Source organism: Cotesia typhae, unplaced genomic scaffold, assembly GCF_013202065.1.
Source record: "Cotesia typhae breed Kobodo isofemale line unplaced genomic scaffold, CoteBio_Ctyphae contig_27, whole genome shotgun sequence".
NCBI classification, from domain to species: Eukaryota; Metazoa; Arthropoda; class Insecta; order Hymenoptera; family Braconidae; genus Cotesia; species Cotesia typhae.
This window is the reverse complement of record NW_027423733.1, coordinates 2,513,090-2,530,596: the sequence shown is the minus strand read 5'-3', so window position 1 is coordinate 2,530,596 and position 17,507 is coordinate 2,513,090. Positions and strand designations below refer to the sequence as shown.

Below are 17,507 nucleotides of genomic sequence, written 5' to 3'. Positions count from 1 at the left end.
ATAAGATAACACTTTTTTTTGTGTTAGAAAAAATGCGAACTAATAACACAATTGTATTATGTTAAATTGACATAAAAAAGTGTTAGATATTTGACACGGAGAATTTTTGACGCAATGACGGAAAATTTTTTACTGTGTAGATTTTGCTAATGATCAGTACGGTAGGATATGAGTTCTTTGAAAAAACAAAAGATATTTTGAGTTTTATATTTGAGATAAACTGAAGGCAATTATAAACCATTCTCGGATGCAAAAAGTTATGTTTTGATCGGTCACATCGTTCAAAAAGTATCCGAGCGTTATTCATAAACATACACACACACACACGCGCACGTACGCATCCGTCAGTACATCATCTTGAAAATTATCAGAATTGCTGTTCATGACCTACAATTATCGAGATTTAATAAAAAATGAACTTTCGAAAGTTTGGTTGAGAATAATAACACTTCAATTGTATATAATTAATAATTTTTATAGAATTCATATTTTTTTCTTAATCAATTAACTAAATACACATTTTCCCGTACTATTACAGATTGCTTTTATGCTACACACGATCAGTTGTTTTACTTTTTCTTTCATTTGACAATTTCCAGTCAGCGTTTATGTCTGCTAAATCAATTAATCCAAAACGTTTACATCAAAACAATAGTAATTAATAAACGTGATGAAAATATTGGGAAAAAATTGATGAACAAAGTTATATGACAAAACAATCACTTTGGTGATGCTAAGTTAAAGACCGTACATCACCTTTTGATTGCAGATCACAAGAGGACACTGCATACTCTGGCTACCATCTCGCCTACGAAGTCAAAAAACTCATGTACGCTTATGCTGTTAACATATCAAACGTATTGTGATTTTTATACATATTTTCATATTATTACATGATTGTAACCGATTTTTCTGTGTTGTTTCATGAAATTGTTTGCTTCAAGTAAAATTAGAAGACAGTTGAGTCACATTAGTTTTTAATTTTTTTTTTAATTTTTATGTATTATGCTTATTAATGATACGATTTTTTTTAATGTGTAAGCTTTGCTAAGTATTATATGTTTATTAAATTCATTATAATTTTGATATAATTATGAGTAAGTTCAGCAATTAAGTAAATAGAGTAACTCATATTTTTTGTCGTCATTTCACTTTCTTTTTTTTTTTTTTATTGCTATAATGTTTCCATATTTATGATAAGAAAATATCTCGAATCAAAAAAAAAAAAAAAAACAATTGACTACTTGTGGTCTCTAAAAACCAAAATTTTGTAAGCAGGGTCATTCCATGTCAAATCGATCAATAGTTGGAATCGACCCCTTTTGATTTGGACAAATTTTGGTAAGAAGTTTTCTTTTATCATACATTGTATAACGAAGTTCTTTCAAAGGAAAAAAAATAAAAAAATTTATTTCAAAAGATATGTAAGTACAAAATTTCGCGATTTTTCCAGTTTTTCAATTTTGCTTTCGTAATATCTCGAACGCTAATATAGATACAGGAATGGCTTTTCAGAATCTTTCAGGATTGATACAGGTAGAATACAAAAAAATTTATTGTCAACCCCTTTTTTTGACGATTATCAAAAATTAAAAATTTGGCATTTCTTATCATTTTTTCCAAACATTTTTTTTTTCAATAGTTCCAAGTGTCCCCTTTCAAACAAACAAAAGGCCATTCCTGTATTTATACTAACGTTCACGATATTACAAAAACAAAATTGAAAAACTGGAAAAATCGCGAAATTTTGAATTTGCATATGGGGTATTCATACCAACTCGTCCTACCAATGGATTTTGCATCTCCGATTTCGCTGAAATTTGGACACTTTTTTGTACCCCTACTCTCTTAAAAGAAATCAGTGGAATTGCACTGATTCCAACCAGTGAATGCAACTTCACTGGTTGAATCAGTGGAATTCCACTGATTTCTTTTAAAAGAGTAGAAAAAGGTTTTTATGAATTTTTTCATCCACCTTGTCAGGAGATATGAATTTTTTTTGATATTCTTTTTAAATAGCCATAATTTAGTGGAAAATTGTGCGATTTAGATCATTTTTTTTAATTCGTGTTTTTTGACGAATTTTCTAAAAAATTTATGCAAAAAATTATTCATTATGAATTTGATTGTTTTTGGTTTATTTAAAACTTTAAAACAGCGACTTTAAGATTGTTTATATCCTTCGAATTTTTTTTTCAAAAATATGACTCTCCAAGACACGAATTTTGAGCCTAGTCTCGTAAAGGGAAAATGATGATTAAGAATTTTTTTTTAATTTTGAAATTTATTTTATTTTGTTTTCTTTTTTTACTATTAATGCATTAGCGGTTTATATTATAGGCGGTTTTATGAGATGATATCTAAAGAAATACCATACATCATTATAATAAACATTTAAAGTCAAAATTTTAATTCCTAAGTTACATTTTATTTATAACTTTTACAAAGTTTTTTGTATTTTTTTTTTTTTTTTGGTTTAAATATTTAACAAGAATAAGTCTTTACTTACGAAGAAAATTAAATAATAGGTGTTATCATACTAACTTTGTAGATCCAATCATCTAGGATGATTAAAACATTTATCAATCCACAGATGGTTAGTGTTATTATTTTTTTATGTAAACAGTTACCATTTTTGATAGTAACAGTTACAAGCAGAATGATAACAGTTACTATCAGGATGGTTATATTTTCTATCAGGATGATAATATTCACTATCAAGGACAGTAATTAATATTATTGAATTCTATGAAAAAATTGGTCAAAAATTTAATAAATTTCAAGTACACGGAAAGAAAATCATATGGACTTTTCCCATTCATTACGGGCATAGATCTCATAATCATGTAGAAATTTTTCTTATACTGCTACCGAAATAGTTTCCATGATAGTATTGAAATAATTCCTATAGTAGTATGGAAACTTTTAATGTTTACTGTCACTACAAAGGTCTTGACTTGAATTTGTATCTTTTCAAGGTTTTATATCATTCTCACCGATAGTCAATTTATTATGATAAGTATTTAGTCTGCAATCGAAAATGCTCTATCTTTAGATACATAATTAAGAAATGACCTTGTATCTTGTGAACCATAGACATTTTTAAAGATATAAGCTCATCCTGATGTTACGCTGATCAAGACCTTTCATTTAAGTATCTACATCAATTTTTCATATATTTATATATATTACATAGATGTATATATAAAAAATATATCAAAATGCATGTGGGTACTCAAATGAGAGCTCTTGATGAGTGTAATATTAAGATGAGCTTATATCTTTAAAAATGTCAATAGTTAAGAAAGTACAGTGCAATTTAACAAAAGTCATGGTTTAATAAAGCAAATTTTCATTTATTTGTTGTTCACAAGTCACGGCTCCTACAAATTATAGAATCAATTCCTGTAAATGTAGGAAGCACTCTATCAATTCGTATCGGAACTATTTCCATAAGTATTGGAAACGATCTTATAAATTCTAGGAACACTTCCTAATATTATGGGCGTCATTCCCACTATCATAGTAATCGTTTCTATAATCAGTATAGGAAATAATCCCATAAGTTTATAGGAATAACACTTGTATTTTTCTTTCAGTATATATTTACGTTTTTGACCGTGGTTTTTAAACGGTGATGTTTAAATTCTACTTACTGCCTTAAATAGTAGCTGTTATGATTCCTGATGGTAACTGTTATCATCAGAAATTATAAATAAAACCATTTAAGATGATAATAGTAATTAACTCTAGTTAACATACAGGATTGTAACAATAATTATAAATATGGTAAATGCTACTATGTAGATGATTTCTACAATCATCTAGATAGTATTCTGTATGATCGGGTTGATGGTAAAATTTTTTACCATAACTAGATAGTAACTGCTATTATTTAATTTTCTCCCTGTAGAGCTAGAAATCAGTTTCATCGTATGATATACATCTGTATTTGGCATAACGCAATGATACTTTTGGGTAATTTTGTTAATTTTAGCTTTATAATAACGTATATTTAAAGTCTCCGTTGCTTTTTCATAATCTGCAGTAGTTGAATATCTTACTCCGACTTTTGGCAAGTTATTTGGTTGCACAGCCCATTAATACGATTTTTGGGAGTTTGATATTTGTTTGTCAAATGGTAGTTGAAGACTAGCTCTTGCTGCAGCTCGTTTAAGTGTTCCTCTTACATCGTCACAAGGTCATTTGCCATGGTAACTGGCAAAAAAATGCCATTCAGCACTTACTCCAAAATCTTCTTTGTGATAATATAAATTAACAAAATTTTTATAGTTTGTAAATTGTAGCGGAGCTCCACTGGAAAAGTAGTAGATCTTTTTAGCTGTATCGGACAAGGACTTTATAAAATCAGTAACGATTTTGAAAAAGACGTTAACTGCAGTCGAGTCACGTATGTTTGTTACAGTTACAGTTTGATATGATCACTAAGCTTCTGTGTAATAATTCGTTATTTTTCATAAAATAAATATCCACTGCAAATATTGTCGATTGATCATCATTCCAGTAGAATCCTGGTATTGCATTTTAGATAGCAAATTTGTAGTTTTCGGCAAAATCACAACTATAAAAAATTAATCGGTTCCAAGAGCCACCTCTTTAAAACAAATCATGAATATTGCTTGCAATTTTGCAATAAAAGCATAAGGCGAAAGTTCTGTTATTTTTTCACAAAAGTCATTGATGAATTCTGATGAAACTACCGTTTCATTTTGACTTTGTTGAATGAAAAATAAATTTTTATTGCTATAAACTTAAAAAAAATAACTAATTTATATAATTGGCATATTAAGATCCTCTTAGTTATTATTTTTGATATCAAAATTTCGGTAGAAAGTCGCCAGTGATACATAAATAGTAAAAAAAAAAAAAAAAAGAGTGTGTGTACTCATGTACACGCGATAGAAGTTATACTTCTTTGGCGTATAGAAAAAAAATAACTAAAATTCAGTGGTGATTAACGATAAATAGTATACTAAAATTAATTAAAAAGATTGCATTTAAATGAAAAACGTTTTATTTACGTGAAATTATGACTACATAGTAAAAATATACAATCATTATGACTATGAATTAAATATATTTATAAATATTTTAAATAAACTATTTTATACTTGTAGATTCTTCTCGTAGTGACTGAATAGGGACGTGAGTAACAAGAGGTTTGTGGTAGCTAAAATATGATATAAATAGTCTTGTTGAAACTGTAGATAAGTAACTTGTAAATACACCATCAATAGTGGTGCCATGCCGTGTTGTTCAAACTGAAGTGTCATTATTAATTGATAGATTTAAATCGTCATTAAAAAATTTTATCAGTGGCTCAGAAGTCTTTGAATTAAAGTTTATATTAAAGTCTCCACTCAAAATCATAGGTAACTTATCCTCATTTTTACCCATATAAGATGCTCCAATTGTTGTGAATGGAAATAATGTTCTTTTCAAAAAATAAATAATGTCTTCAATTTTTTGATTTGGAGAAATATAAATTGCAACTAAAACAATTTTATGACCATCTTCCATTACACACTCCGCTACACAAAATTCACCTACGGTCGACTTTGATGAACTTACAAATTCGGACTGCCTGACTGTCATATCAATGCAAGGGGTAATAATATTTGTAGTATCGTTTGCATTGTGATAAATAGCAACTAAATAAATAAATAAATGTTAAGCTAAGTGCTCGTAATTTTTAGAGTTACTTAATAAAATTTATTTGTTATAATAAGAATATAAAAAAAATAATTAAAATATCAATTAATCAAATTTAACGAATAGTTAAGATCAAAAACAGTATGAACACTCAGTATTTAGGGTTTATACAAACATGTATAGAAAATAAATTAATTTTTTTTATTTATACTTAAAACTTATTAATGTATCAGAAATAAAACAAAACATAAAAAAATTATTTTTTAAATAATAATAACGTAATAATTTTTGATTAATTATATAAATAAATTATACATACCGACAATCAAGCTTAAATCTATAAATGCACTCAAAATCGTTTATTTAAATCAGTTTTATCACTAATATTCAATATATATATATATATATATATATATATATATATATATATATACATGTATACTAATAAATTATTAGTATATACTATCACCGTCGTGTATAAAATTGATTTAATAAAAACACCAAAATAACGTTTATTTATTCACACTGTTTGATTATACTGTAACGAAACACGTGTTCTAACTTAGGGATGCACGATTCAAAATCGATTCTTACTAGAATCGATCTTTTCCTGTTGTCGATTCGATTATTTAGATCGATTCTCTAGAGCAAGTTGAATCGACATATCGATTCTTCAGAGTCGGAATCGATCGTCTAAAAATAAAATGGCGACGATGACCGGGAATTTTGAAAGAAAGTATTTTTTAAGTAATTTAAAAACGTGATTCTAAAATTGAGATAAAATTTTTTTTAAATATTATAACAAATTAATTATAGCAGTTAAAATGAGAAAAAATCCCACTTATAGAAATTATTCAAATCAACAAGTGTAATTTTTTAACTCATTTACTATATAAATAAAATACAAATATGGTGAAATATCTAATAAATTCTGTGTCATTGAAAATTTTTATAATCGTATTAGAAAAAAAAATTTATCGATAGTCTTTCTCAAGAAGATGAAAACGCAATTGAGTTTTGAACCGAGAAAAAAAAATCTGCACCAGTTTTATCATTCCTGCAACTTCTGTCCCGTGTGAAAGACTTTTTTCTATTGCTAGTCATATTGAAAATGCTATCAGAAATCAATTAAGTGCTGACCATTTGCAGCAAATGTTGTTCCTTAAATCCCTATCAACAGCGGAATGGTATTTCTAATAAGAAAAACTTAATTTTACTTTCTTTTAATAATTTTATTATTCTTTTTGAAACTAGAAAAAAATATTTATTTTTTTATTAAAATATACATTTAACTAATAATACTTTTTATTTGATTAATATTTAATAGCAGTATTAATATTTAATTAAATAAATTTAATTAATAATTAATTAACTCATTTAAATATTAGAAAGCATTTAGTAAAAAAATTATAATTCACTGTTATTAAGTGCAATAAAATATTATTTTCAATCTAGAAGAAATGTCTATTTTAATAATTGAAAATGCATTAGTATAAGCCATATTAATTTTTAAATTAGTTCATTATAATGATATGGAATTCTTTAAACTTGAAAATTACGCCTTCATTCAAACGATCGATTATCAGTCGATCGATTCTTTCACACTCGATTTTATCAAGGATCAATTCTTTCGATAAAATTTATCGCGATTCTCGAGATCGATTTTTCTTTTGGAATCGTGCATCCCTATTCTAACTTAGAACTTCTAAGTACAAAAATACTAGAATATACAACTTGAACATAGCTATCGACTTTCATGCCACCTAGAACTAATTTCATACTGTTAAATTTTGGAGTCGTTGTGCGCGCGCATCGTAAAAATTCACCCTCATCAATTTTCTCCAACGCGCCAAAAGAAGTATAACTTCAAAAAAAATAAATTTCAAAATTAAAAACAAATTCTAAATCACCATTTTCCCTTTACGAGACTAGGCTCAAAATTCGTGTTTTGTGGAGTGATGTTTTAAAAATTTTGAAAAAAAAAACCGAAGGATACAAACAATCTTAAAATCGCTGTTTTGAGTTTAAAATAAACAAAAAACAATCAAATTCATAACAAATAATATTTTGTAAAAATTTTTTAGAAAATTCGTCAAAAAATACGAATTTAAAAAAAAAAAAAAGATCCAAATCGGACAATTTTTCATTAAGTTATGGCTATTAAAAAAAAATCCCCAAAATCTTGAAAAATTCATATCTCCCGATTGAGTGGATGAAAAAATTTGAAAAATCCATAAAAACCTTTTTCTAGGGGTACAAAAAAGTGTCCAAATTTCAGCGAAATCAGAGATGCAAAATAAACTAGTAGAACGAGTTGACATGGAATGCCCTATATCTTTTGAAAAAAAAATTTTTATTTTTTTTCCTTTGAGGGAACTTCGTTATAGGAAAAAAGAAAACTTCTTACCAAAATTTGTTCAAATCTAAAGGGGTAGATTCCAACTATTGGTCGATTTGACGTAGAATGACCCAGCAATAAATCGTTTTTATTAATGATTTTGAAAAGTAAGAAATATGATTAGTTCAGTAAAATTTTTTACTGATTTGATATTTTTTTTTGCATGAGTAATGCGTCTAATTCTTTATTGCTAAATTTTCTTGCATTCTGTAATCAAAATCGCACACAGAAAAACTTCCATAATATTCGAATGATATTCATTTTATGAACTAATGACGTTGTTAAAATTTCTAAATACAAGTAAATAACTCTTAAGCATGTTAAAGTGATAAAATGTTACTCTCTTCAAATTAGCTTGAACAAAAATAATGGTTTATAGGCCAACAAGTAGAGGCTCAGGAGGTACAAATGTTAACAACAACGGCGGTCTTCAGGTTGGAATTGCTGATGATCAGGCCAAAGACTTTGATTTTGAGAAAACTGAAATGAAATACGACTCCACGGGAATGTTTCACTGGAGTCCTTCACGCAACCTTGAAGACTGTATACTTGATCGGAACCAGGCGGCAATGACAGTACTCAATGGTCATGTCGTAGTTTGTTTGTTTGCCGATCCTGATTCACCTTTAATAGGACTGAGAAACCTGGTTATGCCCTTACGAGCTTCCAATTTCCATTACCATGAGCTTAAACATGTAGTAATAGTTGGGTCTGTTGACTACATACGACGCGAATGGAAAATGTTACAAAATTTACCAAAAATATCTGTACTAAATGTACGTAACTTATGAATTTTTCATCTATTCTCTGATTAAAACGATTTTTTTAGAACTCATTTCAGAGTTTTTTTTAAAGAAATCGAAAATTTTCTGGTAAATTTGATTTTTTTTTTTTTTTTTTTTTTTTTTTTTCAGGGGTCACCTCTGAGTAGAGCAGATTTACGTGCTGTTAACGTGAATCTTTGCGATATGTGTTGCATCCTGTCGGCAAAAGTGCCTAGCAATGACGATCCCACCCTCGCTGACAAGGAGGCGATACTTGCATCCTTGAACATCAAAGCCATGACTTTTGACGACACTATAGGAGTATTAAGTCAAGGTAACCAATTAAAATTGTGTTTAAATTACAGCACTAGATTATTTAGGCAATACTAGGGTTGACCTGAGAGGCCATCTCTGCAATTTCTCGCTGATTCCGTACCTAACCGCTTAAAATTGCACTTATTACGTTTTTGAGCTCTCCGAGCTCAGGAATATGGTTTAAGAGTTATTTTGAGATCTCTGAGCTCAAAGAGTTAGCTGTTCTGTACTCTTGAGCTCTTCAAGTAGTTTTTTGAGCTCTAAAGACATTGTACAAAATAAAAAATCGATTATTTAATGAATCCCGAAGTTATTATTAAAGAGTCGAGAGAAATATTTTTTTCGAGATCTGTTGACTACATCTCACTAACAAATAAACCGATCTTGATCGCCAAACGGCATTCGATGTCATTTTAAAAGTGAAGATCTGATTCGGTTATGATGACGATTGGTTTGGCTGCTCATAAGTTATTAAAAAAAAAAAAAAAGGCCATTTGGCACCAGCCAAGATGGAAGGTAGATTTCATGTAATCCATGATTTTAATAACAATCCTATAATAAAATTAAGATGAAAAATATGTGTTGCAAGCTATTCGTAACGTGATTGATCAAATATATCATAAGCGTGAAAATATATGCAAAGTCTAGTCAGGCGCGCGCAAATTAAATTCTAGTATTATAAATAATTATTCCTCAAGTATATGAGAAAAGTAAATCAGCTGCCAAATTTTAAAATACACTGATTTTTTCGATATTCGAAAATTTTAAATGGCTGTCATTTCTAAACTATTTGATGGATTCAGCTCACTTTTGAACTCATCTAAGCTAATTGTCTAGAGAATAAGTCTATCAAGTTTCATAAAGATTCATTAAGAATTGTGGGAGTTATAATGTGCACAAGACGCGTGTGTTGTGTGCTTCTCTGAAACTGATATATGTAGAATGGTAACCATTACCATGTTACATAGTAACGGAAATTTTTGTGAGAATCTTGTGTAAATTTGATAATAAAAATCTTAGAAATTGTGATAAAAATATGAACAATCATTCATTCGATGCGGAGTTAAATTCTGAAAATAATGTTGTTAATTTTTTATTTTTTTGAGGAAAATTTCAATTTAATACTAACAAAAAATATAACCAAAATAAAAAATCTCAGTTTTTTGTAAATAACTCAATAACTATTGGCGATATCAAAAATCGAAAAAAATATCCTTGAAGAGGAGGAAATTTCTGAAAACAAGTCTTGACTCCCGGAATTCTAGCTTGAAAAACAATCATTTTTATTTAATGTTGAAAATAGGGTTCCACGCGACTTTTGTCACACGGCCGCACCGATGCTAAAATACGACAACAGTTGAGAGTTCTTCATTGTTCATGCTCCCGCAATCCCTTATAGGATTTAATTCTATCTATCTATCTATCTATCTATCTATCTATCTATCTATCTATCTATCTATCTATCTATCTATCTATCTATCTATCTATCTATCTATCTATCTATCTATCTATCTATCTATCTATCTATCTATCTATCTATCTATCTATCTATCTATCTATCTATCTATCTATCTATCTATCTATCTATCTATCTATCTATCTATCTATCTATCTATCTATCTATCTATCTATCTATCTATCTATCTATCTATCTATCTATCTATCTATCTATCTATCTATCTATCTATCTATCTATCTATCTATCTATCTATCTATCTATCTATCTATCTATCTATCTATCTATCTATCTATCTATCTATCTATCTATCTATCTATCTATCTATCTATCTATCTATCTATCTATCTATCTATCTATCTATCTATCTATCTATCTATCTATCTATCTATCTATCTATCTATCTATCTATCTATCTATCTATCTATCTATCTATCTATCTATCTATCTATCTATCTATCTATCTATCTATCTATCTATCTATCTATCTATCTATCTATCTATCTATCTATCTATCTATCTATCTATCTATCTATCTATCTATCTATCTATCTATCTATCTATCTATCTATCTATCTATCTATCTATCTATCTATCTATCTATCTATCTATCTATCTATCTATCTATCTATCTATCTATCTATCTATCTATCTATCTATCTATCTATCTATCTATCTATCTATCTATCTATCTATCTATCTATCTATCTATCTATCTATCTATCTATCTATCTATCTATCTATCTATCTATCTATCTATCTATCTATCTATCTATCTATCTATCTATCTATCTATCTATCTATCTATCTATCTATCTATCTATCTATCTATCTATCTATCTATCTATCTATCTATCTATCTATCTATCTATCTATCTATCTATCTATCTATCTATCTATCTATCTATCTATCTATCTATCTATCTATCTATCTATCTATCTATCTATCTATCTATCTATCTATCTATCTATCTATCTATCTATCTATCTATCTATCTATCTATCTATCTATCTATCTATCTATCTATCTATCTATCTATCTATCTATCTATCTATCTATCTATCTATCTATCTATCTATCTATCTATCTATCTATCTATCTATCTATCTATCTATCTATCTATCTATCTATCTATCTATCTATCTATCTATCTATCTATCTATCTATCTATCTATCTATCTATCTATCTATCTATCTATCTATCTATCTATCTATCTATCTATCTATCTATCTATCTATCTATCTATCTATCTATCTATCTATCTATCTATCTATCTATCTATCTATCTATCTATCTATCTATCTATCTATCTATCTATCTATCTATCTATCTATCTATCTATCTATCTATCTATCTATCTATCTATCTATCTATCTATCTATCTATCTATCTATCTATCTATCTATCTATCTATCTATCTATCTATCTATCTATCTATCTATCTATCTATCTATCTATCTATCTATCTATCTATCTATCTATCTATCTATCTATCTATCTATCTATCTATCTATCTATCTATCTATCTATCTATCTATCTATCTATCTATCTATCTATCTATCTATCTATCTATCTATCTATCTATCTATCTATCTATCTATCTATCTATCTATCTATCTATCTATCTATCTATCTATCTATCTATCTATCTATCTATCTATCTATCTATCTATCTATCTATCTATCTATCTATCTATCTATCTATCTATCTATCTATCTATCTATCTATCTATCTATCTATCTATCTATCTATCTATCTATCTATCTATCTATCTATCTATCTATCTATCTATCTATCTATCTATCTATCTATCTATCTATCTATCTATCTATCTATCTATCTATCTATCTATCTATCTATCTATCTATCTATCTATCTATCTATCTATCTATCTATCTATCTATCTATCTATCTATCTATCTATCTATCTATCTATCTATCTATCTATCTATCTATCTATCTATCTATCTATCTATCTATCTATCTATCTATCTATCTATCTATCTATCTATCTATCTATCTATCTATCTATCTATCTATCTATCTATCTATCTATCTATCTATCTATCTATCTATCTATCTATCTATCTATCTATCTATCTATCTATCTATCTATCTATCTATCTATCTATCTATCTATCTATCTATCTATCTATCTATCTATCTATCTATCTATCTATCTATCTATCTATCTATCTATCTATCTATCTATCTATCTATCTATCTATCTATCTATCTATCTATCTATCTATCTATCTATCTATCTATCTATCTATCTATCTATCTATCTATCTATCTATCTATCTATCTATCTATCTATCTATCTATCTATCTATCTATCTATCTATCTATCTATCTATCTATCTATCTATCTATCTATCTATCTATCTATCTATCTATCTATCTATCTATCTATCTATCTATCTATCTATCTATCTATCTATCTATCTATCTATCTATCTCTATCTATCTATCTATCTATCTATCTATCTATCTATCTATCTATCTATCTATCTATCTATCTATCTATCTATCTATCTATCTATCTATCTATCTATCTATCTATCTATCTATCTATCTATCTATCTATCTATCTATCTATCTATCTATCTATCTATCTATCTATCTATCTATCTATCTATCTATCTATCTATCTATCTATCTATCTATCTATCTATCTATCTATCTATCTATCTATCTATCTATCTATCTATCTATCTATCTATCTATCTATCTATCTATCTATCTATCTATCTATCTATCTATCTATCTATCTATCTATCTATCTATCTATCTATCTATCTATCTATCTATCTATCTATCTATCTATCTATCTATCTATCTATCTATCTATCTATCTATCTATCTATCTATCTATCTATCTATCTATCTATCTATCTATCTATCTATCTATCTATCTATCTATCTATCTATCTATCTATCTATCTATCTATCTATCTATCTATCTATCTATCTATCTATCTATCTATCTATCTATCTATCTATCTATCTATCTATCTATCTATCTATCTATCTATCTAATCTATATAAATAAAAATCAAATGCCGCATGTATGTCCACGCATCACTTGAGAACGGCTGAACCGATTGAACTAAATTTTTTTTGTTGTTTTTAGAATTTTTAGGAGAAGGTTTGTATGTAAAATATTTTTAAAAAATCCTCCCTCAAAGGGGATTGCGGGGCGTTAACAATGAATAATTCCCGTTTGTAAACTATAGCTCTTATAGCTCCCAAATTTGGTAGAAATCTTCCGTAAGAGATATATAAATAATCTATGACCGAATTTTACGATAGCTCGCTCCACAGGGGGGTTGCGGGGGTGGATATTAACAATGAAAATATTTAACTTTCATATTGTAGATCCTTATTGTAGTCTCCTCAAATTGTAGTCACCAATTCTTCTACTAACGTCCTATAGTTTCAAGGCTTCTTTCAAGTCAACAATCGGGATTCACAAAATATCTATGGATAATAATGGTAATTAGTTCCAGTACTTGAAAGAAAAGTTTCCTGCGAGAAGTGATGCAAAATGAAGAGAAGGAATTTTTAATGGTCCCCAAATTCGAACTCTATTTCAGGATGCAAATTTTATAAGAGAAATGAACGACATAGAGAGATAACGAAACGGAGAGAGCAGCTTGTCCACAAAAATTTTTTCATTTCTGTGCTTGTACTTTCTTGCAAGTTTTGGGGTTTTTTGCATTTTGCTCCAAACTGGAGGGTGACCGGCCCAAACGGATTTAAAATTCGGATTTAGCGGGTCGATATACATGTCGGTAGGTAGGGCTGGTCTAAAGTTCATACCACTTTTTTTTTGTGTGCCGGTTTTATAATATAACATAGCCTACGTCTCTCGGGGATAGTGTAGCTTCTAAACAGTGGAAGAATTTTTCAAATCTGTTCAGTAGTTTCAGAGCCTATTCAATGCCAACAAGCAAACAAGCAAACAAAGACTCAAATCTTTCCTCTTTATAATATTAGTATAGGTAACTGTTTATTTTAAACAATTAAAGTAACTAAATAATAGCAACGCATAACCTAACCTCAAACTCGCGGTATATCGAGGTTCACGTGTAGCTACAAACTGTTGAATATTATTGATTTTCACAGCCTGGAGTTAATAGTTATTGAGAATTTTAATTTTTTTGTAGTATAAGAAAATTATTTTTTTTCAGTCGGCAGTCCTATAGTGCTGCAGCGACGAGGATCAGTTTATGGAGCTAATGTGCCGATGATCACAGGTAAATTTGAATATTCTTAAGAAAAAAAACGATAACCAATGGTTTTTTTTTTTTCATTATTATGAACATATTATTGATTCGTGATCTTTTTTTTTCAGAACTTGTAAATGATAGTAACGTTCAATTTCTTGATCAGGATGATGACGATGATCCCGATACGGAACTCTACCTCACACAACCGTTTGCCTGTGGAACTGCCTTTGCTGTCAGCGTATTAGACTCACTCATGTCGACGGTTATACATTAATATATTTATTGATTTCACTAGTTCAAATGGACATAGATATTCATTCTTTATAATTAGAGCAAAATATCTTTAATGCATAATAAAACATCGATTAATTTACTAATTATCGATTTATATTACAGACCTATTTTAATCAGAACGCACTAACCTTAATTCGGTCATTAATAACCGGGGGAGCAACACCTGAATTAGAATTGATTCTGGCTGAAGGCGCAGGATTAAGAGGTGGCTATAGGTAATTCATTAATTACTAAATAATGAGTAATCGATAAGCCCAGGAATTTTGCTTACATTCAAATGAATGTTCATATGTTTAAACTTAAATTCAAGCAGATCAAAAAACGCAAACTTCCTGGTTATTATATTGCTAATCAGTAATATATATTAGGAACACAATTCGCTTATAGTAAAATTTCTAAACCTGTATAGTATTAATATCTTTTTTATATTCAACAGCACTACAGATAGTTTGGCCAACAGAGATCGTTGTCGAGTCGGTCAAATCTCGCTTTACGATGGTCCATTGGCTCAATATGGCGAAGGAGGCAAGTACGGTGACCTGTTTGTTGCTGCATTAAAATCATATGGAATGCTGTGCATTGGATTGTACAGGTACAGGTACCGGAATTTTTTTTTTCTTCAATGGTATTAATTGGATTAATCGGGGAAGCAAGGTTTTTGTTACAATACTCTAATTTTTAGTAAATTTGAAGTACAATTGCTTGCGAGAAAATAGTTGCATAACATCGTAATATTTGTAAAATCGTACCTGTTACTTATATTTTTTTGAAGAAAGATAACATTGAGATAAATATCTAGCACACACTACTAAGAAAAATTTAAGTTGTGAAAGAAATTTTTTTCAAGTTTCAAAATTCTATAATTCAGATCTCCTGTCCAATAATTTTTAAAAACTACGGTTTCACACAATTCTAAAAACTATTCCGAAAAATAAAATTGAAAATTAAAAAAGATATTTTCCTAGTTAAATAAGTGTGTAGACTAAATCACTTATTTATCCCGATTTAATTTTTTTTTTCGAAGTTATCAAACCTTAAATGAAAAAGTGTCCGTCTGTCTTTTACGATTAATATCTTAACAACCAATAATCGTACAAAACTACAAATCAGGAATTTTCATTTGCTGGCCTAATTTTGAATGTCCTCTTTAAATATATTATTGTGATTCTATCATTGTAATATTTTATATTTTTTGTATGCTTTTTTTACTCAGCTCGTTATTCTCACGATATATTTTATTTACTAAAATTTCTTAACTTATATTGAAATCAAAATGTTACTCATCCGATTTTATCGTTAATTCAAACTCAGTTAGTATAAAAATATAAATAAAATGAGAATCATTTTTGATTAATCAATTTTTAGTATATATCAGTTATATAAAATTGTTTCAAGCTGTTCTTTCGCAAGTTTTTTATGGCTATGATTGCTATTTCGTGCTAAAAATATGTGTTCATGTTACATAAAAATAAATGTGGTATTTCACGTAAAGTTAACATGCTTTAGGAATTTGAAAACTTTCGGACAAATATATTTTCTGGTAGTTAATTAAACATCGTCATATTATGATATTGATTTGCAAAAACCAAAACTATAGCCTTGTTAACTGAATATAGAATATCACTTATATACGAGATATTTTATACTGAGTCGACTGATCTAAAAACTTGACTAATCTACGAAATTTAAATGGATAAAATACAAAATTAATACTATTTCAATGTTTCTCATTCATGAAATCAGGTCTTAGTTACTAAAATTGGTCTAGAAGTGTTTCTTTCGGAATATTATAATCGTGTTCGGTTTTAATACCGGTACCTTCCCTCAAACTTGGGTAGGTTTTCTTACAAGTGAACTTATTTAGTGGCCTTGAAAAAGACCGTTGTGATCAAGACTGCGTAGTAGTCTTGAGATGACTTGTTAGTCACACACTCTTGAAGAAGAGCTTTGAATAGTGAGCTCTGAGAAGAACTGTTTAGATTTTAGCCCTTAAAAGAGCTGTTAGGATAGTACTCGAACGTAGCTGCCGTTGAAACTGACAGTGTATCTAATATGATTCGAGTTGGCCGAATAAAGACCTTGAGTTGAGGATAGACAAGCTTTGCACACTTGCTATCCGAAACACTGCACTGTAGATGGTAAGCCTTGCTCGCTTACTGTAGATCTTTGAGTTATTTCTTCTTCTTCTTCTTCCTCGCTCGATGGTTTGAAGTGGACTGTGGTGCAGTTCTCCTCGCTGCCTCTTTTAAACTGTCTGGTGAGTTGAGAGGGGATTGAATTTTATAAGTACATTGACCCGCTAGCTCCGATGGACTGATGTGCAGATAAGCATTCCGCTGACCATCGGTTCCAGAATTGTTGAAATCGT

At 28.8% G+C, this 17,507-nt stretch overlaps 1 protein-coding gene across 13 annotated transcripts in view; it reads left to right on the top strand.

The window, feature by feature from the left end:
• Slo (calcium-activated potassium channel slo) overlaps positions 1-17,507 on the top strand; it is a 213,314-nt gene that overhangs the window by 172,675 nt on the left and 23,132 nt on the right. For 10 of the 13 annotated variants that reach the window (XM_074240314.1, XM_074240313.1, XM_074240311.1 and 7 more), the window contains 7 exons: positions 770-829; positions 8,451-8,847; positions 8,986-9,169; positions 14,807-14,872; positions 14,971-15,107; positions 15,242-15,354; positions 15,576-15,737. In XM_074240314.1, coding sequence (XP_074096415.1) covers positions 770-829; positions 8,451-8,847; positions 8,986-9,169; positions 14,807-14,872; positions 14,971-15,107; positions 15,242-15,354; positions 15,576-15,737 — 1,119 coding nt within the window. The remainder of the gene's footprint in view (positions 1-769; positions 830-8,450; positions 8,848-8,985; positions 9,170-14,806; positions 14,873-14,970; positions 15,108-15,241; positions 15,355-15,575; positions 15,738-17,507) is intronic. The other 3 variants (XM_074240312.1, XM_074240309.1, XM_074240305.1) reach the window with 2 other exon arrangements.